The 25,000-nt window shown below is 52.3% G+C and overlaps 1 protein-coding gene across 4 annotated transcripts in view; it reads right to left on the minus strand.

The window, feature by feature from the left end:
- The window catches only part of LOC148819655 (anoctamin-5-like), a 48,884-nt gene continuing 23,884 nt past the window's right edge, over window positions 1-25,000 (minus strand). For 3 of the 4 annotated variants that reach the window (XM_088934979.1, XM_088934978.1, XM_088934976.1), the window contains 18 exons: window positions 23,476-23,589; window positions 21,239-21,307; window positions 19,403-19,687; window positions 18,993-19,106; window positions 18,480-18,595; window positions 17,434-17,568; window positions 17,183-17,288; window positions 15,785-15,845; window positions 14,681-14,832; window positions 12,944-13,018; window positions 9,734-9,962; window positions 9,435-9,604; window positions 8,198-8,295; window positions 7,674-7,804; window positions 5,427-5,632; window positions 4,608-4,810; window positions 4,234-4,339; window positions 1-3,673 (listed from right to left, as the gene is read on the minus strand). In XM_088934979.1, coding sequence (XP_088791105.1) covers window positions 3,440-3,673; window positions 4,234-4,339; window positions 4,608-4,810; window positions 5,427-5,632; window positions 7,674-7,804; window positions 8,198-8,295; window positions 9,435-9,604; window positions 9,734-9,962; window positions 12,944-13,018; window positions 14,681-14,832; window positions 15,785-15,845; window positions 17,183-17,288; window positions 17,434-17,568; window positions 18,480-18,595; window positions 18,993-19,106; window positions 19,403-19,687; window positions 21,239-21,307; window positions 23,476-23,589 — 2,604 coding nt within the window. In that variant the 3' untranslated portion in view covers window positions 1-3,439. Of the gene's footprint in view, window positions 3,674-4,233; window positions 4,340-4,607; window positions 4,811-5,426; window positions 5,633-7,673; window positions 7,805-8,197; window positions 8,296-9,434; window positions 9,605-9,733; window positions 9,963-12,943; window positions 13,019-13,475; window positions 13,557-14,680; window positions 14,833-15,784; window positions 15,846-17,182; window positions 17,289-17,433; window positions 17,569-18,479; window positions 18,596-18,992; window positions 19,107-19,402; window positions 19,688-21,238; window positions 21,308-23,475; window positions 23,590-25,000 lie in introns of all 4 variants that reach the window. The other variant, XM_088934980.1, reaches the window with a different exon arrangement.

Genomic DNA, 25,000 nt, shown 5'->3' on the forward strand with positions numbered 1-25,000 from the left:
TATTCATAAAACACCTTTATTTCTAGTTGTCTTTAGTATTAATAACATTAATCGCACAATAAATTTTCTCATTTGTTTGGCGCATTCCATACAGGAGTGAAAACGTTTCAGAATACACGTACAGTGATGCGAAAGTGATAAAAAAAAAGTCAAGACACATTATTTCATCTGCCACCGGGTGCTTCAAAAACCAGACTCGCTAACTTAACAAGACTTCAGACCCGGTTTTGAAATGACGACAAGACAATGCTCCGTTGATATACAAAATGTGAAAGGAGCTCATCCAGCCTGGTCACGGAAGCACGTGAGCAGGATGAGACACTAAAAAAAATCAATTATCCTTCATTTAAAAAAGAAAAAAAAACTTCCAAGACTTTAACAGTAAACACAGACTTATTTAAGGCATAAAAAGGCGTTTTTTTTTTTATCCTGTAGTATAGTTTCTGATTTAGTGAGGTGGGGCTTTGTCTGTCTTAGACATCCACCCAGTTTCAGTTCAGCTGTGCACAGCCCTGTCCCAGTGACCCAGCTGTGAGGCCCAATGCCTTGATGAACAGTACAGCCTCAGCAGTGCACAGGTATTGATTTAAGGCCTTGAAGCTGAGGCTTAGTGGACAGCAGGTCAAAAGGTCATCAGGCCTTTAAAACCAGGTGTGGCAGACCAGAAAGCAGCTTTAGAAAAGCTTTGGTAAACCCGGGCAGGATTATAGAGAATCGTGCACAGAAGAAGCTATGATGGTGAATTATTGTGAGCTGTAGGAGGAAAACAGGAAAACCCAGGAGGATAATACAAAAACCCAACAGAGATTTACTGCAGCAACACTGTCCCTTTCACAGCATGCCTCAGGCCTGTGTCTCCGGTTAAAAAAAGACACTACCGCTGACCCCTACAGCACTGGGCATCTAGCGCACAGCTCATGTGAATGCGTCCCAGTCTGCACAATACTGTCGCCTCGGACTGCCAGCATCACGCCTTAAAATAACAAGACCTCAAGCAAGACCCATTGAAAACCGGACCTGCTACTGGTAAGCCACTGAAACACAAACAGCATCCCAAATAAAATCTCGGTGTGACTGACATCGGATCAATAGGAACAGCTGTGTTACTCCGTGCCCTCGAACTCGTAGTGTAATTACAGTAATTAAAGAGCAGGGGGGAGAGAGAAGACAGGACTCAGCTGTTTCTATGTACTGTGTCTGTTCCCCTACCAACCCCCCCCCCCACCTCCTTCATTAAGTGCTTCTGTGCAACAAGATTTTCTTTGTCTTTCTTTCACAACAGGGAGAGCAAACAGGACGTAGACTGAAATCTAAAAAAAAAAAGACCTTTTCCAGCGATGCCAGACCTTCATTAAGTTTAACACTGGGGTAAACACAGACACATTAAGAGCATTTGTCTTGGGGACCGACTGCACTGATAGCAAAGCGCGGAGAGCAAACTGGACTTTGAGATGTGTTTCGCACTTGGTCACCGAGAAACTGCCAGCTCCTGGCTACCCTGAAGCCCTCTGGCACCCCTGCCCCGAGTGCTGCAGAGCTGAGGCCCACAGACTGCAGCTTGTGCAATTTTGGGGTCCCCATGTGGTGTTAAGTTTCACACCAGCCATGGAGAAGTCCCAGGCCAGAGAGCGGAGGTGCGGGATCTGTCCCGCTCACAGCCCACAGAGACCTCGGAGAACCTGGGGATGTTCAAGGTGACTGGAGAGCAGGGTCCACACTGAGGACCCCTGGACTGGAGCCCCCAGTTCTTCTTCAGCTCGTACTGAGAGAGGTGCTCAGAGGGGCACCGCTGCTCTGCTGCTGCCTGGTTCACAAGCCCAAGCACCCTCACCCACTGCCCCCTGTGCGTGGGCTCATCGATACCGCCGACCCTCCCAGCCCAGGTTAGACCACCCCGTCGTTTGGCACTAGGACAAGCGGCACCACGGAGCAGTGGCACGCCCGCCCTGTCCCACCTCAGCCCACAAACCGGGGTTTCGTCCTGTCCTTCCTGCCTGCGGCCAGCAGGACGTCCCGCACGCTGCCCGCACGCCCCAGCCCAGCTCGGAAGGAACGGCGCCTGGTTCTGGCTGGCATGTGGCACCTGTAAAGCACGTGGCGGTCAAGGGCACTGCGGTATCTTCCGTGGCACGAGGGAGCCAAAGGTGCACGCACCTGGCACAACTCTGTGTATGGCTCTGCTGCCTTGGTGCTACGGTTTGGACAAAGGGTCTGAGCTCCTACAGTCGCACAGAGACCAGCATGGACTCGCCGCTTCATGCTAAAGGTGAAACAGGTGCCAGACAGGAGATTGTAATACCCACAGTTCAACGATTCATTCTCTTCCTGACCCTGCAACGGGCGTGCAGATGTCCCACATCCGCTGGCAGCTCTGATCAACTGTCCCGAACAGCGAAGAACCGAGCCGTCTCCGCGAGGGACGCCAGCCAGCAGCGACAAGCCTGCTGAAAGGCCGGTGCAGGAAACGGAGGAGGAGAAGCAGAAAAGCAGGAGTTCAGGTGCTGTCCCTGCAGGAAAAAAAACGGGTTTCTCCCTGCGCCCCCAGCACTGCCAGCAGGACGCCGCTGAGGAACAGGGCTGAGAGTTGAGGCCACGGCCTGTGTGAGGCGTTCGTGCAGATTTCACTCTCCGGCCCGCTGTCACACAGGCTCCCTGCCTCTCTCCTCCACAGCCTCGAGGATTTCTAGAATGCGCAAAGTCGTTTACCCACAGTCGCTCGCTCACAGGCTGGGCTGCAGGATTTGGCAGGATTTAAAAACACCCAAAACACGTTCCAATAGACGGAATTCGAAAATGCAGGTTTCTTAAAAGAGAAGCATTACATCCAAATGAAAACAGGAAAAAACACAACAACTCAAGCCCTGCGTCAAAAGGGCGGTCACACAGAAGAAAACAGAAAGACAAAGGGCACGGTCTGTACAGCGATGGCTCGGGTTTCTGCGTGTCGCCCGGGGGGGGGGTCAAGGGGTCAGGGCTCGGCCGCAGGGCAGGACAGCAGCCCAGGACTGCAGCCCAGGACCGCCTTGTGTCTGGAGTCATGGGACGACCGTTCCTGCAGTGGGGGGGATGAGGGAAGAGGGGTGCGGTCAAAGGAGCTGGAGGTAGCGGGAGCAGGCGTGTCCGAGATCGAGAAGCAACCAGCAGGACTGGATCTGGGCCCAGGCTTCTCTCTATTTCTTTTATGGCTTTGTGACCAGTCCGACCCGGAAGTCGTCCCAGACCCTGCTTGGGATCCGTGTGGTCTGGAGTTGGAAGAAATGTGAAAGTAGCTTCACCGATTCCCCCCCCCGCCCCCCCAGCGCTGCAGAGCCAGCCCAAGCCCCGTGGCTGAAAGCAGGCTGCAGACCCTGTGAGGTCTGAGAGGGAGGTGTGGGTGGGCCCGCCAGTGCAATAGAAGAGGGTGGTCCGCTGGGGCAGGAGGGGGGGGCGGGCTGGGGGGCTACAGCACCTGGGACAGCACCTCGTGTTTCTCGGTGGCGGCCAGCAGCCCCCCGGGGTCCGGGCAGCCCCTGCCGTTGGCCTGCTGGCTCAGCTGGTTCTTGAGCCGCTCCAGCTCGTAGTTGTGCAGGTACTCCTGGATCAGGTAGCGCTCGCGTTTCACCCGCGCCTTCACGTCCGTGGGCACGTCCGGGATCAGCCAGGCCACGAAGAACTTCACCACGAAGACCACGTGCTGCCCGGGGAGAGGGGACAAGAGGCAAGGTCAGCCGGGAGCCAGGCCAGCACACCCTCCTGTACTGGACACCGGCACGTCTGGGTACATGACTGGGCACGACTGTATGAGCTCTGACATCTGTGTGTGAACTGTAAGGACAGACTGTGCTGATCTGACAGTGCTGTGGTGAGCTGTAAGGAGAGAGTGTGTTGATTAGACAGTGCTGTGGTGAACTGTGTGTGATCTGTAAGGAGAGAGTGTGCTGCTCAGACAGTTCTGTGTGTGAACTGTAAGGGCAGACTGTGCTGATCAGACAGTGCTGTGGTGAGCTGTAAGGAGAGAGTGTGTTGATTAGACAGTGCTGTGGTGAGCTGTAAGGAGAGAGTGTGTTGATTAGACAGTGCTGTGGTGAGCTGTAAGGAGAGAGTGTGTTGATTAGACAGTGCTGTGGTGAGCTGTAAGGAGAGAGTGTGTTGATTAGACAGTGCTGTGGTGAACTGTGTGTGATCTGTAAGGAGAGTGTGCTGCTCAGACTGTAAGGAGAGAGCAGTGCTGTGGTGAACTGCGAGCTGTTGTACCTCCATGATGATGATGAAGGCCAGCTTGGCGGCAATAACATGCCAGAACTGCATGTTGCGAGAGTACTCCTTCTCGTGGCCAGGGGGGTAGCGGAAATCGCGATACCTAAAACACAGCACACGAGGGCTTCAGGGAGAACCACCATCCAGTCAACACGACACAATGAACATTAGCCGTCATCCGTTACAAAAAGAGCAATAAAATAAATTCCTGGCAGAACACGGACAACATTAAGGCAGTGGATCTCTTTAGCCTTGAACAGAGGAGACCGTGCAGTGAACTGATTCAAAGGAAGGAATGAAAATATAACCTGGCATCATACAAACAGAAAACAGAAGGTAGTGAAAGATGGAGTTTATCCCGAACCCCCGACCTGCAGGTGGTGTCAACGGTCTCGTTGAACCAGATGGGGTTCTCCCCGTACTCGGGCCGGTTCTGGTCGGAGAACTGGGAGATGTTGAAGATGGACAGGCTGTTGTTGATGTAGCCCTCCATGGAGTACTCGCTGCCAGGGTGGTAGGCGTAGTAGTAGACCAGGCGTGGGATCATGTCTGAGGTGAAGGACACGATGAAGGCCTGGGAGGGAGGAAGAGGAGGGAGGGAAGAAGGGGGAGATGGCGCCATCACCAAAAAGCCAACAGGGACGCTCATTAGCTGTGTTGTGCAACTGTTTTTGATGGGTTAAAAATAAGGGCAAGGTTTTAGTAACAGAGGCGGCACCGTTTAGGGGCTCACTTCCATCCATCCAGCCCTTACATTTTCTAACTGCTTTATCCAATACCGGGCTGCAGGGGGCGCTGGAGCTTGTCTGAGCACACATTTCTTTTTTAAACACGTGCCAGCAGCTATATCACCCTGCAAGCTCACAAGTGGCAGCCCACTGCTGTCCCATCCAGCTGGGAGCCGCACATTGGTGGTGATAGTGGGATTCCCCATTACCAGGAAAGCGCTATATACAGTATAGCGTATATATACTGTATATAGCATAAGGATTATTATTATTAAATGCTACTGCATTACAGATTCAGTCTCCTGCTGCTCCCTCACAAGCAGAATGCAGGGGAAATGGAAAGAGAAGTTTGCAGGTGGCTGTGGGTTTTAGGTACTTCAGGGCTATCACAGGACCTCAAGAGAGCTTCCTGACATCATGGAGTCACAGCTGATTGTTCTACACCCCCGTCCCTGCACTCACGTTGGTGACCACGGACACGATGGCGATGCCGTTGAGGATCTCCTGCCACGCCCCGATGCTGTGGGCCTTGGCCGCCACCGGCCGGCGGAACTGCGTGGTGAACTTCCAGGCGTCCACTCGGATCTCGATGATGTTGTTGACGAGGGCCAGGAGGGGGGCCAGGGGGAAGGAGGCCACGAAGAGGGTGATGAAGCCGAACTGGATGACTGCATTGGGGGAGGACGAGAGGAGCGGGACAGAAGCTGTTAGCTGGAACATCTCTTGAAACATCTCACAGGTCCTTCACAGAGCCAAAATAGGGGTTTGTTTTATAACACACACACACACAAAAAAACACATGAGAGCAAACTCACACAAGCGCACAAAGAGAAGCACTTGAGCGCAAACACACACAAGCACAGGAGCACTCACACAAATGCACCTGCGCACACAAGCACATGGCTACATACACACAGAAGAACATGAGCACACAAACATACACAATAGCACATGAGTGCAAACACACACAAGCACAAGTAGATACACAGTAGCACATGAGTGCAAACACACAAGCACGAGTACATACACAGCAGCACATGAGTGCAAACACACAAGCACGAGTACATACACAGCAGCACGAGTGCAAACGCACAAGTACATACACAGTAGCACATGAGTGCAAACACACAAGCATGAGTACATACAGAGCAGCACACGAGTGCAAACACACAAGCACGAGTACATACACAGCAGCACACGAGTGCAAACACACAAGCACGAGTACATACACAGTAGCACACGAGTGCAAACACACAAGCACGAGTACATACACAGTAGCACATGAGTGCAAACATACAAGCACGAGTACATACACACAGAAGCACAAGAGCACTTACACAAACGCACATAGACACACAAGCACATGCATGCACACAAAAATACATGCATGCACACATATGCACGCACAGAAGCACACACACACAGGACCACAGCGGCGTTGATTCAGCATGCCAGACTTGTGGGTGTCTAAGCATCATGTGCCCAGAAGTTTAGCACTGAACCCTCCTGCTACCAGCCGGGCTACACTCTGTGTGAGAGGCAGCCCGACTGTGAAGAGCTCTGCCTCTGCCAGAGAAGGTGTGAAGCCGACCGCACGTGCTGGTGTGGGAAATGTGACGCTCACACGCAGAGTACGAGAGCTGTCCACAGAGGAGAGGTTACTCTGGCCAGGAAAGAGCCACAAACCAAAACCAGCTCGCGCTAAAGCACGGGGCGGGGCAGCTCAACCACAGGAAAATGAATGGGTAGTCATTGTGACAGTGCGACAGCCAAAATTAAGGTTAAAGCGGGTTATGCTTTAACCTGAAAAACAGGCTTTAATGATAATAATAATAATAATTGCTTACACTTATATAGCGCTTTTCTGGACACTCCACTCAGAGCTCTTTACAGGTCATGGGGATCCCCTCCACCCCCACCAGTGTGCAGCCCCACCTGGATGATGCTCCAGTCCTCTCACACACACCAGCTCTCAGTGGGGAGGAGAGCAGAGTGATGAAGCCAGTTCAGAGAGGGGGGTTATTAGGAGGCCATGACTGGTAAAGGCCAGGGGGAAATTTGGCCAGGACGCTGGGGTAACACCCCTACTCTTCTCGAGAGACGCCCTGGGATTTTTAATGACCACAGAGAGTCAGGACCTCGGTTTTACGTCTCATCCGAAGGACGGCACCTGTTTACAGTTTAGTGTTCTTGTCACTATACTGGGGCATCAGGACCCACATGGGCCACATGGTGAGCGCCCCCTGCTGGCTCCACTAACACCTCGTCCAGCAGCAGCCTTAGTTTTTAGTGAAAGCCTGGTGCACTTATCCAAAGGGAGTATCCGAAGTCTTAGTCGAAGTAAGCTCAAGTCGGCAAGCCCGAGGTTCAGGAAGCAAACAGCAGACAGGGAGCAAGAAACTCTTTAGAGAGGAGCGCCAGTGGGAAACCCAATACTGAGCACGGAGATGTTGAGAAAGAGTCCTGAAGTACTCTGGTGCGGTGGTGACTGATGGGATGATTGATTAATGCGTCTGTGCTGGCGGGGATTAGAGGAGGCTTGTGTCCGATTGTGTGAGGCCGTGACAGTTGTGTCACAGCACGTTGGGCGAACGCAGGAGCGTCTGCGCGGGGCAGGCCGGGGTAAGTCAAGTGCAGAGAGAGGGACAGGCCACACACAGACAGAAGGACCTGCCGTCAGGTGAGGGGACAGAGCTCAGGGTTCCTCACCCATCTCCAGGTACTCGTAGAACAGCCCCATCTGCCCGAAGCACTGCAGGTCGTGGTCCTGTTCCCAGCGGCTGTACAGACTCTCGGGGTGACTCCGCGCCTTCCTGCTGCCCCACCAGTTCCACAGCCACCTGGGCACAGAGCACACAGCAAACAGGGGGGTTAAGGGCAGAGGCTGTGGACCTTTGCGAGGGAGAAGGGCTATCAACTTTGGTGTCGTGGCTGATGTCAGAACCTGGTCCATCTGATGAGCCCTTGTGTTAGCGAGGCCTGTCCTGCACCTTCTGATCCTCTTAGGAAAATGGAAATTCCGGGTTAACTAGAAGCCAGCCGAACACAAAGCTGACCCACCCATCGAGATGCATTACCAAGATGCACTTGGCAGGGGATACCTGCCAAGAAGGGGTCTTTTTTACGGCCTGGTGAAAGAGCATGTGCAGTTTCAGCTCTAGCAGAATGGAAACAAGGCCCTGGGCTCACGCTAAACTGCCCCACTGCCCCCCTGCTGAAAGGGCGATACTCACGGCACCAGCGCCTCCTGGATGTTCCCCCACACCTGCTTCCCGGCCATCACAATGACCAGCTGCGTGGTCAGCTCGATCAGACAGCCGCCGGGGTCACACTGCGGCCAGGAGAGGAGAGACGCACACAGACACAGCGTCAGGAGGCGGCCAGAGAGCTCATGATCAGCGGCCTGACAGCGTGCACTGCGAGACAGGCAGACCTGGCTGCCGTCTCTTTGGGGCTGAGATCATCTGTTTTGCAAAAACGAAAGCCTGTTTAAGATTTACGCTGGGCGCTATGGTTTCTGTGAAATACGGCAGGCTGGCAAATTCTCATTTTGCACCAGTCATGCAGAAAGAAAGGCTGTGTGTGTCGAGCAGAAATGTTGTTGCCACTTGATAAACATTCTGCCTTTGTCTTCTGTTTGTACCATGTGACTTGGGAACTCAATGACTCCTTAGATTGCAATGACAAGCTCCGATTACAAAACATTTTATATCAAAGGGCAACTGCAGCCTCAATCTCGCAGACCGGTTATTAAATCTTGGTAGCAAAATAAATTGACTGACAGTATAGGAACAGTTCACACATTTCGAATGAAGCACAAGATCTTTTGGTCGTTGTGAAAGTACTGTAAGTCTCCATGTTGTCACAAACCCCTGGAGAGCGAGAGTTCTCACGTATTGTGACGTGATGCAGCCCTTCCTGCTCACTAGTCACTGTCATGACTGATGTACTGTGATGTACGAGCGAATTAGTACAGGTTGTGCAGCGGACATTTCACTGCAGAAATGTCCCAATGTGATCTGCATGCAGAGTTAACAAGTAGTACTGTATTTGTTGGCAAAACCATCTCGAAGTTGAGAGCAATATTTCGATTGGATTAAGTGAGATGGATTCACAAGCCTGCTTGTTTACAGTGTAATAGGGCCACATCACCTCACTGGAAGTTTGGTTGCCTCATTCTGAATCTCAGAACATGGCGCTGCACTGACCTGGAAGTTTTGTGTATTTTGTGATGGAAATTGGAGGTTTCTCAAATAACTGTGTGGATTTGACTTCCTGTGTTATTGAAATCAATCATTGGTGATTTCCCACCCCGAAATATAACAAAAAGCATTGCAGTTCCCCTTCAAGACACACAGGTGGAAGAGACGAGCTCAGTGGTGACTAAAATAGATTTCTCAGTGCTGCCTGATATCAATAGGTTTTAAAAATCTGTACCCCAACCCCCGGCACGGAAAGGAAACCAGGTACCTCCTCGTTCCTCCACTTGTCGAACATGTAGATGTATTTGCCAGGGTAGCCCACGAACTTGCCCTTGAAGAAGGCCACGTAGAAGCAGGAGGAGTAGTAGTTGACGAACTGGAAGAGGAACATCTTCATGGTCAGCCTGTTCTCGTACTCCAGGTGGGTCCGGGGGATCTCTAGGTGAAGGGAGACTTCAATTCAGACGCGACCCGAGATCTTGAGCTCAAGATGAAGTGGCCGGCCTTATCGCCGTCCTCCTCCTCCACACGCCCCCCCCCCAGTGCGCCCGTCCTCCTCCTCCTCACCCATGTCGGTGATCCAGATGGCCACGCGCTCGTACAGGAAGTTGAGGATCATGATGATGACGAAGTTGATGCAGGAGGCGGTGACGGAGGTGGCCATCTGCGGGGTGATGAGGGAGCCCACCAGCTGCAGCTCGTGGGCCGGGTTGTCCTTCATCAGGCTGGCGAAGGCGGCGTAGACGGCCAGGCGGTAGGCGATCACACCGATGATGCAGGCGATGATCAGGGCGATCTGAGGGCACGGGGGAGACCGACAGGCTGAACCCCCCCTTGTCCTGCTCACTGCACAGCACAGCCACCCTCTGCAGGGCCCCCCAGCTGTGCATGATGCTTGTGCAAGATCCCCCTTTCTCATACCACGGCGTGAGCTGTAACCGTATCTTCCCCAGATAGTAGTGGCAGTAACCTCTCTCGGTTGATCCAGGTTGGCCAGGGGCGCTCATTAACCATCTTTTTACGAACCGGCATCCCGACCCAGAACACGACCAAGGCTGCTACCAGTATTCTCCTGCTACAAGTCTTGTCTGAAAACCTTTATCTCCGAATTGTCTTTGTAAATACTCACTGTCTTCCTAAACCGTGAGGGTCCGTGAAAAGACAACCTCCGACTGTCCTAGGAACTGCTTCTATAGGGAGCTACAGTCTCCTGGTGATTTCCCCCGTGAGAATCCTCAGAATGTGGTTCTCCTAAACAGGATGACCCCACCCCTGGAAATTCACCCTTGTTTCCAGCCCCGGCTTTGCTACAGGCCTTCAGCATAGTTCTGGAATGTCCACCTTTACAAACTCGAGGCAATTTGGTGCCAGGCAAGAGAGTACTATTCAGCTCATCTTGCTTACATGATCCCTTATTGCTAAGTGATTCTAAAATCTGGCACAACCTTGTCTTGAAGGATCCCATATGTCTGATTTCTACAACACAGCCTTCTTTGAGCCTCCTGATTCAAGTCCCAGAGGGATTTTCGCATATTTGTCTTTTGTGATGTCATGTCTGTATTTTTTTTTGCTATGACTCTTAATAGCCTCTTGCATCGCAAGAAAGGATTCTGAAAATCTGAAGCAGTCTCACTACAAGCAGGGATAAACCACATAACTTCTCTCGGTCGGTTCTGGTTGGCCAGGGGCGCTCATTAACCGGCTTCTTACTTACCAGCGTCCCGACCCGGAAAACGACTGAGGCTGCTACCAGTATTATCCCACTGTAAGCTTTCTCCAATTTGTTGTGCCAGATGAAACCTCGGGAACTGCTGATATAGGGAGCTAGAGTCTCTAAGGGCAGCCAATTCAGTCCCCATGGGAATTTGAAAACTGTGACTCGCCTCAGGGTGGAGCGGTGGCCCTGTGGCTCAGGATCTGCGCCTGTGGCTGGAAGGTTGCTGGTTCAAATCCCACAGCCGGCAGAGGAATCCTACTCCTTTGGGCCCCTGAGCAAGGCCCTGAATCCTAACTGCTCCAGGTGCACCATATTAATGGCAGACCCTGCGCTCTGACCCCCAGCTTCTCTCCCTGTCTGTGTGTCTCATGGAGAGCAAGCTGGGGTCTGCGAAAAGACAAATTCCTAATGCAAGAAATTGTATAGGGGCTAATAAAGTGATGTTATGTTACGAGATGACCCCGCCCCTCTATGATTCACCTGTGCTCCCAGCACCTGCTCTGCTACAGTGCTACACTGCACCCCGAGATGCAAATGTGCTCCAAATCAGGCTCCCAGCACAACAGACACGCAGGCAGGCCGTTCCTTTTCTGCTCTGTCGGCGTGCACAACTAAAACGCTCTGCTTGTGCCTCTAATTCCCTCTTGGCTTGGCTGATTTGAACGCCAGCTCTCTCCGTCCGACCGGTGGTTGGGAAACGTCTCGGGTCAAAGAGGTGCCTGCAGATTGCATTGGCGGTTTGGGTTTTTCCTCTGTACGAATCCAAAAATGAAAGCCGTGACGCTCTGTGACAATTGTTCGGGTGCAGGCCCTGATGCCATCACAGTGGAATTGCTTTAAAAGGGACGGCTCATATTTTAAGCCTGTTGTGGATAGTTAAACAGGTTAAAATCACCAAGTTAACACAAACTCTTTAAATGGAAAGGGTGGTGTCTTCACGATATGCACAGCAGGAATGTGACAGCAGAAGAGGAACGAACCTGCTTTTACAGAGTACATGCTACTTATAAGACCTAAAATGGATCAAAATGCAACACAAAGGGAGTTTTGTATCCATCCCTGGTACACTGCGGCTCCCCAGTATACCTCAGTGTTCCCCAATGAACCTCTCTGCAAACCTGTGTACCCTAGTGCTCTGCAGTGAATCCTACTGCACCTCAATACTTCCACTGGGGTACTCCAGAGTTCCCCAATGCAGTCCTGCTCCCCACTGTACCCTGGGGCTCCCCAGTGAACCCCAGTGCTCCCCACTGTACCCCAGGGCTCCCCAGTGAACCCCCTGCTCCCCACTGTACCCCAGGGCTCCCAAGTGAACACCAGTGCTCCCCAATGAAACCCCTGCTTCCCACTGTACCCCAGGGCTCCCCAGAGAACCACATGCTCCCCTCTGTATCTCAGGGCTCCCTAGTGAACCTCAGAGCTCCCCACTGTACCCCAGGGCTCCCCAGTGAACCCCCTGCTCCCCACTGTACCCCAGGGCTCCTCAGTGAACCCCAGTGCTCCCTAAGGACACTGTACAGCCAACGTTTCTTTCTAGTGCTTCAGAAATACATCACATTCACAGAACATTTACACTGTAGTACGGAGAACATAACCATCCTACACAGACCTTGTTAACGTCTCACATAGCCTTTTCTCTAAAGACATCGATTCACCAGACCTGGTCTAACAGCTCCCCCTGTGGCACAGAGCAAGTCGTTTCAACAAACCTGCAGAGTGTTTTGGAAATACCTCATCACAGGTCCGGAAATGTCTTTAACATGATTAAATAGCCCACTGACACACTACACTGAAGCAAGTCTTGTTACTTGTTTTGAGTCTGACTGCTGATCGGAGCATTTCCATTCCTCTGCCTGCCTTACTCACCATCCTGAAAGATTTGACCTGAATGATTTTTATTTTCTCATTCAGGACTGCTGTGCACGCACTGCGTCTCGGGGATGTTAAGACACAGGTGTGTGAGGGAATCCTTTTCTAACTAAATCCGTTTGCCTCTCACTCATACTCCCAAGGAATGGTGAGGAAGAGGAGGTCACTGCTGAGTAACTGAAGGTGCTCACCCAGAATATGACGGTCGCTCCAGACAGACAGAAGCGTGCACACTTGCTGGTTAAGGGTAAGTAAGGCTCCATTTCCTAAACAGTGAGCAAGCAGAGCAAGAACAGTCAGTCAGTCGGCGGTTCATCAATCTCACTGCAGCAGACACTGAAACTGTGTGAAACAGGGTGTCAGGCCCAGGAATGACTTGGTCAGGGGGCAGCACGCTTAACTTCCTGAAGCCCTGCGCCTCTCACCTGAGCCTGTTACTGACCCGAGGTGCACCCCCTCCCACCTTGGACTGTTTGAGGTCCCCATCAAGGAGTTTTCCCCAAGGCAGGTCCCATCAACCCAGAACTCTGGCCCTTCATGCATTGTTTAATTAAGATTGGACAGTGTTTACTGGCAGACTCTAAAGCCGGTCCAGAATCAAGCACTTGACTTTGACACTGTTGCCTTTCACACAGGTTCACTGCCCACGCTATCCCAGTGCACAGTGCGTTAAACACACCATTAGTCCTCCCACTGGCACTCAAATCTCCCCCCCCATCTTACCCACAGTATGACCGTGGCCCAGCAGAGCATCATTTTCCCACAGAAATCTAGCGTGCTCCTGTCCAGAACCCATTCCTCCTCCTACAGGGGGCATCAGGCCACACGTTACAGAAATAACACTTGTTAACAAGAAAACTCTGCTTCTTGTCTCAGATCTTTCAGGGGCAGAAGCTGGGTGGGGATGAGATGCTTTAGGGCTGCAGAGCCAGCTCCCGTGCCCCCCTTACACAGAGTTTCAGGATACACAGGATTGTGCCAAGCGACCTGGGTGTCCCTCCGTGATCTCAGGGCCACTTTCCTGGGGACTCAAGTAACAGAGGTGCTGCCCTTTGACAAAAGGTCAAAAGGTCAGGAACCAGCGGTTCTTGAAGGAGTAAGTTCTTTTAGGGAAAAGAAATCTGTAAAGCTATCTTGTCACTGATTTGGAAAATCCAAAACATCCGTTCTGTAATAATAATAATAATAATAATAATAATTGCTTACACTTATATAGCACTTTTCTAGACACTCCACTCAAAGCGCTTTACAGGTAATGGGGATCCCCTCCACCACCACCAATGTGCAACATCCACCTGGATGATGCGACGGCAGCCATAGTGTGCCAGAACGCTCACCACACACCAGCTCTCAGTGGGGAGGAGAGCAGAGTGATGAAGCCAGTTCAGAGATGGGGATTATTAGGAGGCCATGACTGGTAAAGGCCAGGGGGAAATTTGGCCAGGACACCGGGGTTACACCCCTACTCTATTTGAGAAACACCCTGGGATTTTTAATGAGCACAGAGTCAGGACCTCGGTTTTACGTCTCATCCAAAGGACGGCGCCTGTTTACAGTATAGTGTCCCCGTCACTATACTGGGACATTAGGACCCACACAGACCTCAGGGTGAGCGCCCCCTACTGGCCCCACTAACACCTCTTCCAGCAGCAACCTTAGTTTTTCCCAGGAGTCTCCCATCCAGGTACTGACCAGGCTCACACCTGCTGAGCTCCAGTGGGGCTGCCAGCTGGGAGCTGCAGGGTGATTTGACTGCTGTAGAACTGTGGCATAACCTGCTTGTTCACAGTGCAGCTGCCTGATGTGCTCGATGGTTAATTCCCTTCTGGTATTCATCTGCTGGCTGTGCTACAAACCAGCGCTGGACTGGATCGGAGGAACAGGTGATAGAGAGTCCCTGGAGCTGCAGCAGTGGGGTGGCGAGGTACCTGGGTGATGGGGTTCAGTTTTCGGCGAGTGCACTTGGTCTCATATTCGGGGCGCAGCTGGAGCTGCTGCTGCTCCTCTTCAAAGTCCACTAGGTCCCACTCGTACTCCAGCCGGGCCTGACGCCGCTTCCAGAACTCCAGGAACATGGTGACTGCAGGCAGAGACACTGTTACACACCCTGGCACACACACGCACACTGGCACACACACACTCATTGCACACGCACACACACTCATAGTACACGCACAAATGTATGCACACACACTACAAGTACACACACATGCGCTCACAGACACACATTCGCACACACACTTGCACACACACTCATTGCACACGCACACATGCATACACACACTACAAGTACACGCACACACATGCGCTCACAGACACACATTCGCACACAGACTTGCACACACACTCATTGCACACGCACACATGCATGCACACACACTCATAGTACACGCACAAATGCATGCACACACACTACAAGTACACACACGTGCGCTCACAGACACACATTCGCACACAGACTTGCACACACACACACTTGCACACACACTCATTGCACACGCACAAATGCATACACACACACTCATTGCACACGCACAAATGTATGCACACACACTACAAGTACACACGCATGCGCTCACAGATACGCATTCGCACACAGACTTGCATGCACCTGCACTCAAAAAAGATAAGCCCACTATACTTTTCTTAATTTTAAAAAGAGTGCCACCAAATGCATGCCAAAGAATGGAAAAAAAATTCATCAACTGCTATAATCCGGCACTAGATCGTCTGATCTGCTCCATTTGTAGGATAGAAGTGTAAAATGAATCGTTATTTCTTTTAAATGATTGAATAGCTCATTGTGCCAAAGATTAGCATCATCATGGATTCATTCACTCACTCTATGGTGGGGCTCTATGGACAGTCCTAATGATTGGAGCACTTTGAGCTCACTGCATTGTATTCTCATTGGAAAAATAGGTGTGAACTCAAACCCAGAGAAATACTCTCTCCCCCCACTAGCTGGGGCTACTGCCTCATGGCTGAGGGCCTCGCTCCTCTGAGACCATGCAATGATCAAGCCACTTTACCCCATATCCCCATGAAGATGGCGAAGAACAGCGTCCCCACATTGTCGAACAGGTGGGATTGCTGAAAGACAGGAAAGGGAAAAGGTCAGACTGCCCTTGAAGGTCACAACCGCTGCCACAACCGGGCTCAAGCTATCCTTCGGGACCCAATGCACCCTGGCCACAATCTGTTTTCACCCCTGGGCTCTGGTAGGAGGTATGGCAGTATCAGAACACTGACCAAAAGATTCAATAACTTCCCTCAAGCAGTCCGCATCATAAACAGCTCAGATTAGCACCTGCACTTTAAGGCACTGCACTGTTTGCACTATGTCCTGTTGGCTGTATTCTATTGTCTAAATGTATTGGCCATGTCTGTTTGTCATTTGTGCCTGTTTTTTTTCTCTGATGTTACTGGGTACAGCTGAACGAGTAAGCATTCCAATACACTTGTTGTATCTGGCAAATAAAGAAATCTTGACATCTTCAAGGGCGATGCTATACGTTTTGAGCTCTGATCCCGGACAGCCCCAGTGCATCAGAGTTTTTTGGAGGGCTAAAGATCACACTGATTAATCGCATTACGAGGAGGAAGACTCTGGATAAAGGACCAGGTCAGTGGATACATGGTCGATAGTATCTCATCTGCCTCTCCACGTCGGCCAGGCTATCCCCCGGTTCCTACCCGCTCTCTGACGAGGCAGAGTCCCTACAGGACTAGTCCACTGCTCGCTTGCCTTCATCCTGCACACATGCATTCATTCATTCACGTGGCAGTCAATCCTGGTTTTGCATTTGGCCTTGCTGTCCCCTGTGTATCAGGATCGTAAACCCCTCTTCTTAAGGACGCTCCAGCCCTTCCTCGTTGACCTGATCTCCTGCACCTGCCTCCAGTTCCTGCCCCCGTCCTATAAGAGCCAGAGCTTCCTACCAATCTGGGCTCAGCTTTGGAAGACGGACGCCCGGAAGCCCGCCTACCCGCGAGTCCAGGAGAGGCTCGACGGCACAGGCTTCGCAACGGCGTCCTGACCATCTGGGTCCGGGACTGGGAGCTCCTGGCCCCGTTACCCCCTTTTATTCCCCCCGACCCTTCGCCAGATCCCGCTCCGGCTTTTAACTTCGTTCGTCTGTGTCTTGGATTGACCACCCGGCTCTGGACATTCACCTCCCCCACGGATTTCCCTACGAACACCCTTCGGACTTGTTTGCCCTGGACACCCCCCCCCCCCCGGACACCGGCGCACCTTGGACACGCCCCCTGTTCTTCTTCCAGCCCCTATCCTAGTCTTTTTTCCCACTCCTCTCTGGTTTCTGCTGTCTGTTTCGTGACACTGTGATGTTCTGTGCAGGCTTCTCAAGATCCCCGCGTCTGCCTTCAACACCCAGCAGTCTTGCCAGCCGCTCGGCCCCTACACCTACCCAGGAGGATTCGCAGGTGGTGTTGAGCTTCCAGTAGCCACACTTCTTGTCGCACAGCGGGCACATGATAATTTTCCCCCCGATCTCGGGGTCGCAGATCTCTCTACTGCAAGAGAGGGAGGTGGAGAGGCAGAGGGGGAGAGAGGAGGGGGCGCAGGAAGTAGAGGAGAGAGGGAGAGGCAGTCATTGCGCTGCGTGTGTATGCAGGGGACGTGCAGAAGAAGAAAGGAGAAGGATGCGCCTGTCCTCACCTCCACACGTTCTCGTGGTAGGTGGAGGCGCCGTAGCAGAAGCAGATCAGCCCCACGATGGCAGCGAAGAACAGCATCTCGGTGTAGAAGCCCAGCCAGGCGAAGTAGATCCCAATCTTCTCCCCATAGTACTTCCTGCCAGCAGCCAGCAACACAGGGAAGATCACTAACAGCGCTGCCACCTGGCCACAGGCTGCCTACTCTGAGCAACAGGACCAGGCACCACACTCTCTGCTCTCATCCTGGCCTCCTTCTCGCTGTCCTGCTCCCTGAACGGCACCGAGACCACCACTGACTTAGGCTCCAGACCAGATTCTATGGATTAACTTCAAGGCCAAGCTACCTCTCTCCCCTCTTCCCTGATAGGATGGGAAGAGCTCTTCTGCCATGACTGGTCTGCTCACACGTTCTCTGACAGTCTCAGCTCACATACCGCCTCTCCCTCTCTGAGTACATGAACCAGCGCACATCTTTTCTCTCAGCTCTCATACAGCCTCTCTTTCTGTGAGGGTCTCGGCTTGAACCCAGCCTCCACTGTCCCAACCTCCATGACTCCCAACATCGACCACACTGCCCTCTGGCTTAGCACCCCCATCCTGCCCCAGGAATACAGTGTCCTCAGCCTGGCCAGACCCTGACTCCTGCCCCAGGAATACAGTGTCCTCAGCCTGGCCAGACCCTGACTCCTGCTCCAGGAATACAGTGTCCTCAGCCTGGCCAGACCCTGACTCCTGCCCCAGGAATACAGCGTCCTCAGCCTGGCCAGACCCTGACTCCTGCTCCAGGAATACAGACAGTGTCCTCAGCCAGGCCAGACCCTGACTCCTGCCCCAGGCCAGACCCTGACTCCTTCCCCAGGAATACAGTGTCCTCAGCCTGGCCAGACCCAGACTCCTGCTCCAGGAATACAGACAGTGTCCTCAGCCAGGCCAGACCCTGACTCCTGCCCCAGGCCAGACCCTGACTCCTTCCCCAGGAATACAGTGTCCTCAACCTGACCAGACCCTGATTCCCGCCCCAGGCCAGACCCTGACTCCCGCCCTCACCGGATGAGATTGAGCGGCTGCTCCTTGTAGAAGCACAGGAAGCGGGCCCACTCCTTGTACAGTGTGAACCTCTCGCTCTCACAGTTGGGGTCCTTGGCAGGGATCCAGTACCGGCACTAGGCGGGACAGAGACAAGTGGGACACGTCTTCAGTGAGAAAAGTAGGAATTTTACAGCAGCCGCAGGTCAACGTTCGAAACCCGTCGCCTAGTCTTTGAATGAGCAAGTGAATGAGTAAGTAGGTGAATGAATGAGCACAAGAATGAGTGATCACGTGCATGAATGACAATATGAATGAGTGAGTGAATGAGTGAGCAGGTGAATGAGTGAGTGTGTGAAAGAGTGAGCAGGTGAATGAGTGAGCAGGTGAATGAGTGAGCAAGTGAATGAGTGAGTGTGTGAATGAGTGAACAGGTGAATGAGTGAGCAAGTGAATGAGTGAGTGTGTGAATGAGTGAACAGGTGAATGAGTGAGCGTGTAAACGAGTGACTAAGCGAGTGCAGGTGGCCCTACATCGTGCAGAGCGTAGGCGGAGGTATAGGTGCCGTTGCTCAGGAGTCGCTTGATTCCCTTCTTGTCTCTCATGTCCTCCTTCCAGTAGGGGCAGCGCGACAGGATGTAGTACACCTGGAGGGAGGGGAGGGAGACACCCACAGTCAGACACCCAGGACACATCTGGGGACCCCAGCCCTGGTCCTAAGGGGCTGCAGGGCTTTCTGCTCTCCATTTCCACCCCTCCTCTCCCAGTCCCTTTACTGATCTAGGGATTTTCCCAGACCAGTAACCACTCAATGACTTTAACTCTGCCACATGCACATGCCCCATGTCCCACCCACCAGCACCCCACCCAATGCCCCGCCCACACCCACTCCCTGTCCCTGCCCACCCGATGCCCTGCCCCTCCCCTGGAGCCCTGCACTCACGATCCTGTTGCGCGTGGACGGGGGGAAGAAGGTGTCCTTGTTGTCGATGAGGAAGAAGTCGGGCTTGTCCTTCTCGAAGGGGGAGGTGAAGTAGTCGGGCTCGGGGTTCATCACCTCGTCGGGGAGGCGGAAGGGCTTGAAGAGCCACTGCAGCGGGATCTCGCGGGAGTTGGGGATGTCGTTCTGCTTGAAGGGCACCTTGATCTTCAGCACCTCTGCGTAGGTGGCCAGCACCTCCCAGGGGGCGTGCACCTTCAGGAAATACGTCTTCCCATCTTCGGACTCCTGCAGGTGTGAGGCAGACACCAACAGGATAATGTGTCTGCTCTTGAAACCTGGGGCTCTCTGCATCCCCAATCACATCTGCACCTCCCTGGCAACTGCACCTTCCTGATAGCTGCACCTCTCGTTGATAACTGCACCCCCCTGGCAGCTGCACCTCCCAGACAACTGCATCTCCTCGACAGCTGCTCCTCCCCTTCAACTGCCGTTCTATCCAACAACTGCACCTCCTGGAGAGCTACGCCTCCCTGATAGCTGCATCTCTCCCTTACAACTGCACCCCCCTGACAGCTTCGTCTCTCCCTGACAACTGCACCCCCCTGACAGCTTCGTCTCTCCCTGACAACTGCATTCCCCTGACAACTGCACCTCTTCCTGACAATTGCACCTCCTGGACAGCTGCGCCTCCCTGACACTTGCATCTCCCTGCCAGTTGCACCTCCTTGACAACTGCACCCCCCTGGCAGCTGCACCTCCCAGACAACTGCATCTCCTCAAAAACTGCTCCTCCCCTTCAACTGTCGTTCTATCCAACAATTGCACCTCCTGGAGAGCTACGCCTCCCTGACAGCTGCATCTCTCCCTAACAACTGCACCCCCCTGACAGCTCCGTCTCTCCCTGACAACTGCACTCCCCTGACAACTGCACCTCTTAGACCTCTGCATCTCCTTCACAGATGAATCTTTGTGGCAACTGCACCTCTTTGACATGGATCAGACCAGCCAATAACATCGACAGAGACGTATGTCTCGACATCACACTGCACATATATAACTCACATCCTGCAGGATCTAAACCGATGATGTGTATCACTGGCCTGTGCATAAATAGCAGTGAACAGACTGATCAATAATCCAACTGAATTATTGGAGTATGTTAGCCTAGGGAGCAAGGGTCAGGGTCTGGACTCTGGAACGTCGAGATTTAGCAGTGTGCCCACTTGGAAACTCAGATCGTTCCAGTAAAACATAAGGCTGTATAATTAGGTACAAATGTTAAGTTGCATTGTTAGCCAAATAAATTCATAATAACAACATCTTAGAGAATCTGAACACCTGGAGTGTTATTGGGAGAGTGGAGAGATGGAAAATGTTCTCCAATTATCCAGGGTTAACACCTTTCGTTACATGTCTTTTAGTAAACAATCATCAAAGCTAAGCAAATTAAGCAATTAAGGGTGAAATGAGCAAACTTCCATGAGCTGTGTCAAAGGCTTTTAACAGATCACACTGGAAATATTGCAGTCTCATTCATACCTGTAACCATATCGTTACTTAACACTTGACCTTCTATGCAAATATGAATGTATATTGTTGTTCCTGTTGTTTTTTTTTCTTCTGTCCATCTGTACACCAACACTGTTGCTGTAAAACAACTCCCCCCCCCGGGGATAATAAAGACACTCTCTCTCTGCTTAGGCTACTACTACAGTACATCAGTCAACATGGAAGACAGGCCTCTGGGCGCACACCCACAGAACAACCACCAGAGCGAGCCCCTGGGCGACAGCAGAGGTGGCTGTGCATCTACACCCATCCAGCCATCCCTCTTACACTCTTGTCTTCTGTCTCCAGCTCCAGTCCGGCCTTCTGCAGATTGCTCTCATACTCCTTCCTCCTCTCCTGGAGAAACGAAAACAAGGCAGAATAAAACAGGGCTCACCATGAGAAAGATGCAGACAGCCAGCCGCATCCCTGCCAGCAGCCATATTGCCCTGGTCAGGGTGAGCCTGGTAATATCCTGGTGAGCCTGGTCAGTACCTGGATGGGAGACCTCCTGGGAAAAACTAAGGTTGCTGCTGGAAGAGGTGTTAGTGGGGCCAGTAGGGGGCGCTCACCCTGCGGTCTGTGTGGGTTCTGATGCCCCAGTATAGTGACGGGGACACTATACTGTAAACAGGCGCCATCCTTCGGATGAGAGGTAAAACCGAGGTCCTGACTCTCTGTGGTCATTAAAAATCCCAGGGTGTTTCTCGAAAAGAGTAGGGGTGTCACCCCTGTGTCCTGGCCAAATTTCCCCCTGGCCTTTACCAGTCATGGCCTCCTAATAACCCCCATCTCTGAACTGGCTTCATCACTCTGCTGTCCTCCACACTGAGAGCTGGTGTGTGTGAGGGGACTGGAGCATCATCCAGGGGGGGCTGCACACTGGTGGTGGTGGAGGGGATCCCCATGACCTGTAAAGCGCTTTGAGTGCAGTGTCCAGAAAAGCACTATATAAGTGCAAGGAGTTATTATTATTACTATCCCTGGTTTTCTACACAGTCACCGAGGAGCTGAGAAATGAAGGTGGACTATAGGGGCCTCCTTCTCAAAGACACAGGGCCTGACTGAGCAGCGAAAACCAGAGTCAACAGGGCAGACTGACACCAGGACCTTCCCTGCGCTGGGTACCGACAGACGCCATTCCTCACAGGTTTGCGTGAGAAGCCGAAACGAATATAGGAAAAAGATTGAAAACCCATCTCTGGGCACTTCAGGGCTGAGGGCAGTGATGCTGGGCAGGGAGGAGAGCGAGAGAAAGGCACAGCGTGTGCTGGGAGAGCGAGCCCCTCACCTCACTCCTCCTGGTTTGGAACAACACTTTCGGACATGTCTTGCTCTGTGGCCAAGCCTGTTACAGAACTGATGAGTCAATATCTCAGTACATCTGTTGTGCAGCCCCTAGGCATCACTGTATCTAAAAGGCTTATAAGAAAACCCAGCTAGGACTGCAGATGGGAATGCATGCCATTCTGTGTGGAGTTTCAGCTCTTGTGTTACATGTGTATTCTGCAACTGTTCTTCCCCCATTTCCAATGTACTCCACTGCTTTCCTCTTCCATGAAGAATTACCACGATACGTCACAGCAGGGGCACAGTGAGGTGCCACACACCGCTGAGACACAAAGGTGAGAGGAGCGATCAGATTCAGCATGCTGAAACCAGGGCTTGGTCTGTGAGAGTCCTGCACTGATTCACTGTGGCGCTCAGTGCAATGGCCAGGAAACACCAACCCTCAAGCCACAGGGAGTGTGTGTGTGTGTGTGTTTTGTAGTGTCTGGTGTGCAGGAGGCATTTCAGACAACGGTGCGAGAATCAGTGCTGAGCCCAGGGTGAGGACAAGATGAACTGTCAGGCTCTCAGCGCCTCAGAGCAGAGCCAGTCATTTCACAGGAAGAACACAGTTCCTGGACCTGTTACAGCCAGACAGAGATACTTATGAGCCTGGCACCCTAAATCAGCAACACACACAGGTCAAACTCAGGAATATATATACTATAGGAACAGCTCTTCCCAACTGACTTTCACAGCTCTTGATATCTTTGGGAGAACCACAATCTCTGGGAGGTGACGAAGTCAATAAGAAAGGGCACAAACCAGTCCCAAATTAAAAAGACTCGAGTAGCATTCTGAAGAGGCATTCATTGCAAACACCTCAACAAGAACTAATGATCAGTTTGTCCTGTAATTATCAGGCTGTCATCCTCAGTATTTGCACAGGATTTGCCTTTCAGTAGTGTTGTCAACAGCTCGGTGACTGTATACATCTGCCATTGAGAAGAAAGTCAGGAAACAGGATAATTGCAGGTTACCGGTAGTCGAACATTCCTATTTGAATTTGCCGTTTGTTCAATGAGAATGGAAGTTTAAGGACTGAAGGGCTTGGTTTAGAAGCAGTTTTGTGATTCTCACAGCCACAATTTATTGTGCATTCAGTACAGTAGTATGTAGGAGTATTTTTCCATGCACTTCAGATGCCAAAGTGCTGGGAGCCACATTCTGTGCGGATGGTTGATATCGGGGCTCACCTGCTTCTTCTCCCCATCTTTGGTGTGGTCATCCAGGTAGGACAGCACGAAGTCGATCCTGCGCACCCCGTCCCTGAAGAAGACGGAGTCCTTGCTCTGGTGCTGCCCGTCGATCTGCAGGACACAGACAGGCAGAGGACCCCCGTCAGGCACCCCCGGACACCAGGGCGCTTCCCCATGGGAAACACCATTTCTGGGGAACCTGCCAGCAGCATGCGCCCCCACCCCACCCTGTTTTGCCCAATTCGGGGTCCCCCCCCCGGCAGCAGGCTCGGTGGGTAACGTCCGTGAGAAACACCACACAGCAGACAAGAGAGAAACCGAAGACCCGCAGCACCGGGCGCCTCATCCTCAGAGGCAGCAGAAGCCCGCTTCGAGCTCGGCCTCCTGCCAGGCTGCCCCAGTGGTGCCCATGCAAGCCAGCCGCGCTGCACCATGCTGGAGATGTGCCCTGAGCTGCGCTCGTCTCTGTAGCCAGAAAAAACACACCCCTTCTCTCAAGAGTGAGAAACAAAAAGCTCCCCCAGACTTGCCTGTTTGCTCCATGGCGACTCCGAAATTATCAAGAGAGAAATCAGGCCCTCCGATCGCCTTTTTGCAGCCAGAATGGCGACACGGTTTCTATTCAAATACCCCAGACCACATCCAGAAAGCTTTCTTTTTTAAAGATATCTTATTACTACTGTTAAGGCTTGGGTCTGCCTAGGTTTTCATGTTGCCCTGCAGCTCCCAGCTGGCAGCCCCACTGGAGCTCAGCAGGTGTGAGCCTGGTCAGTACCTGGAGGGGAGACTCCTGGGAAAGCTGAGGCTGCTGCTGGAAGAGGTGTTAGTGGGGCCAGTAGGGGGCGCTCACCCTGCGGTCTGTGTGGGTCCTAATGCCCCAGTATAGTGACGGGGACACTATACTGTAAAAAAGGCACCATCCTTCAAATGAGATGTAAAACTGAGGTCCCAACTCTCTGTGGTCATTAAAAATCCCTGGGTGTTTCTCGAAAAGAGTAGGGGTGTTACCCCAGTGTCCTGGCCAAATTCCCCCCTGGCCTTTACCAGTCATGGCCTCTTAATAATCCCCATCTCTGAACTGGCTTCATCACTCTGCTCTCCTCCCCACTGTGAGGTGGTGTGTGTGAAAGGACTGGAGCATCATCCAGGGGGGGCTGCACACTGGTGGGGGGGGTGGAGGGGATCCCCATGACCTGTAAAGAGCTCTGAGTGGAGTGTCCAGAAAAAGCCCTCCATAAGTGTTAGCAATGATTAATTATTATCATATCAATTCACTCCAGATCCCAGCTATAAACAGTTGGTTTAAGGCATCAAACTTCAATCTCCTGCTGCAGACCCAGTATTTACAGGACAGGAGGAAACTGTCTGACCTAGGAGACCATCTCCAGCTTGACGTCGTCCCTGTTGCAGCAGGAGAGCCACAGTGATCAGCAGCGATATCCCCGAGGGTCATCGCTGCGCAAGAAGCATCTACAGTAACCTCTCTGATGTGTAATGATCTGTTTGTTTTGCATGCTAGGAC

The sequence above is a fragment of the Atractosteus spatula genome, chromosome 16 (genome assembly GCF_055471065.1).
Source record: "Atractosteus spatula isolate fAtrSpa1 chromosome 16, fAtrSpa1.hap1, whole genome shotgun sequence".
NCBI classification, from domain to species: domain Eukaryota; kingdom Metazoa; phylum Chordata; class Actinopteri; order Semionotiformes; family Lepisosteidae; genus Atractosteus; species Atractosteus spatula.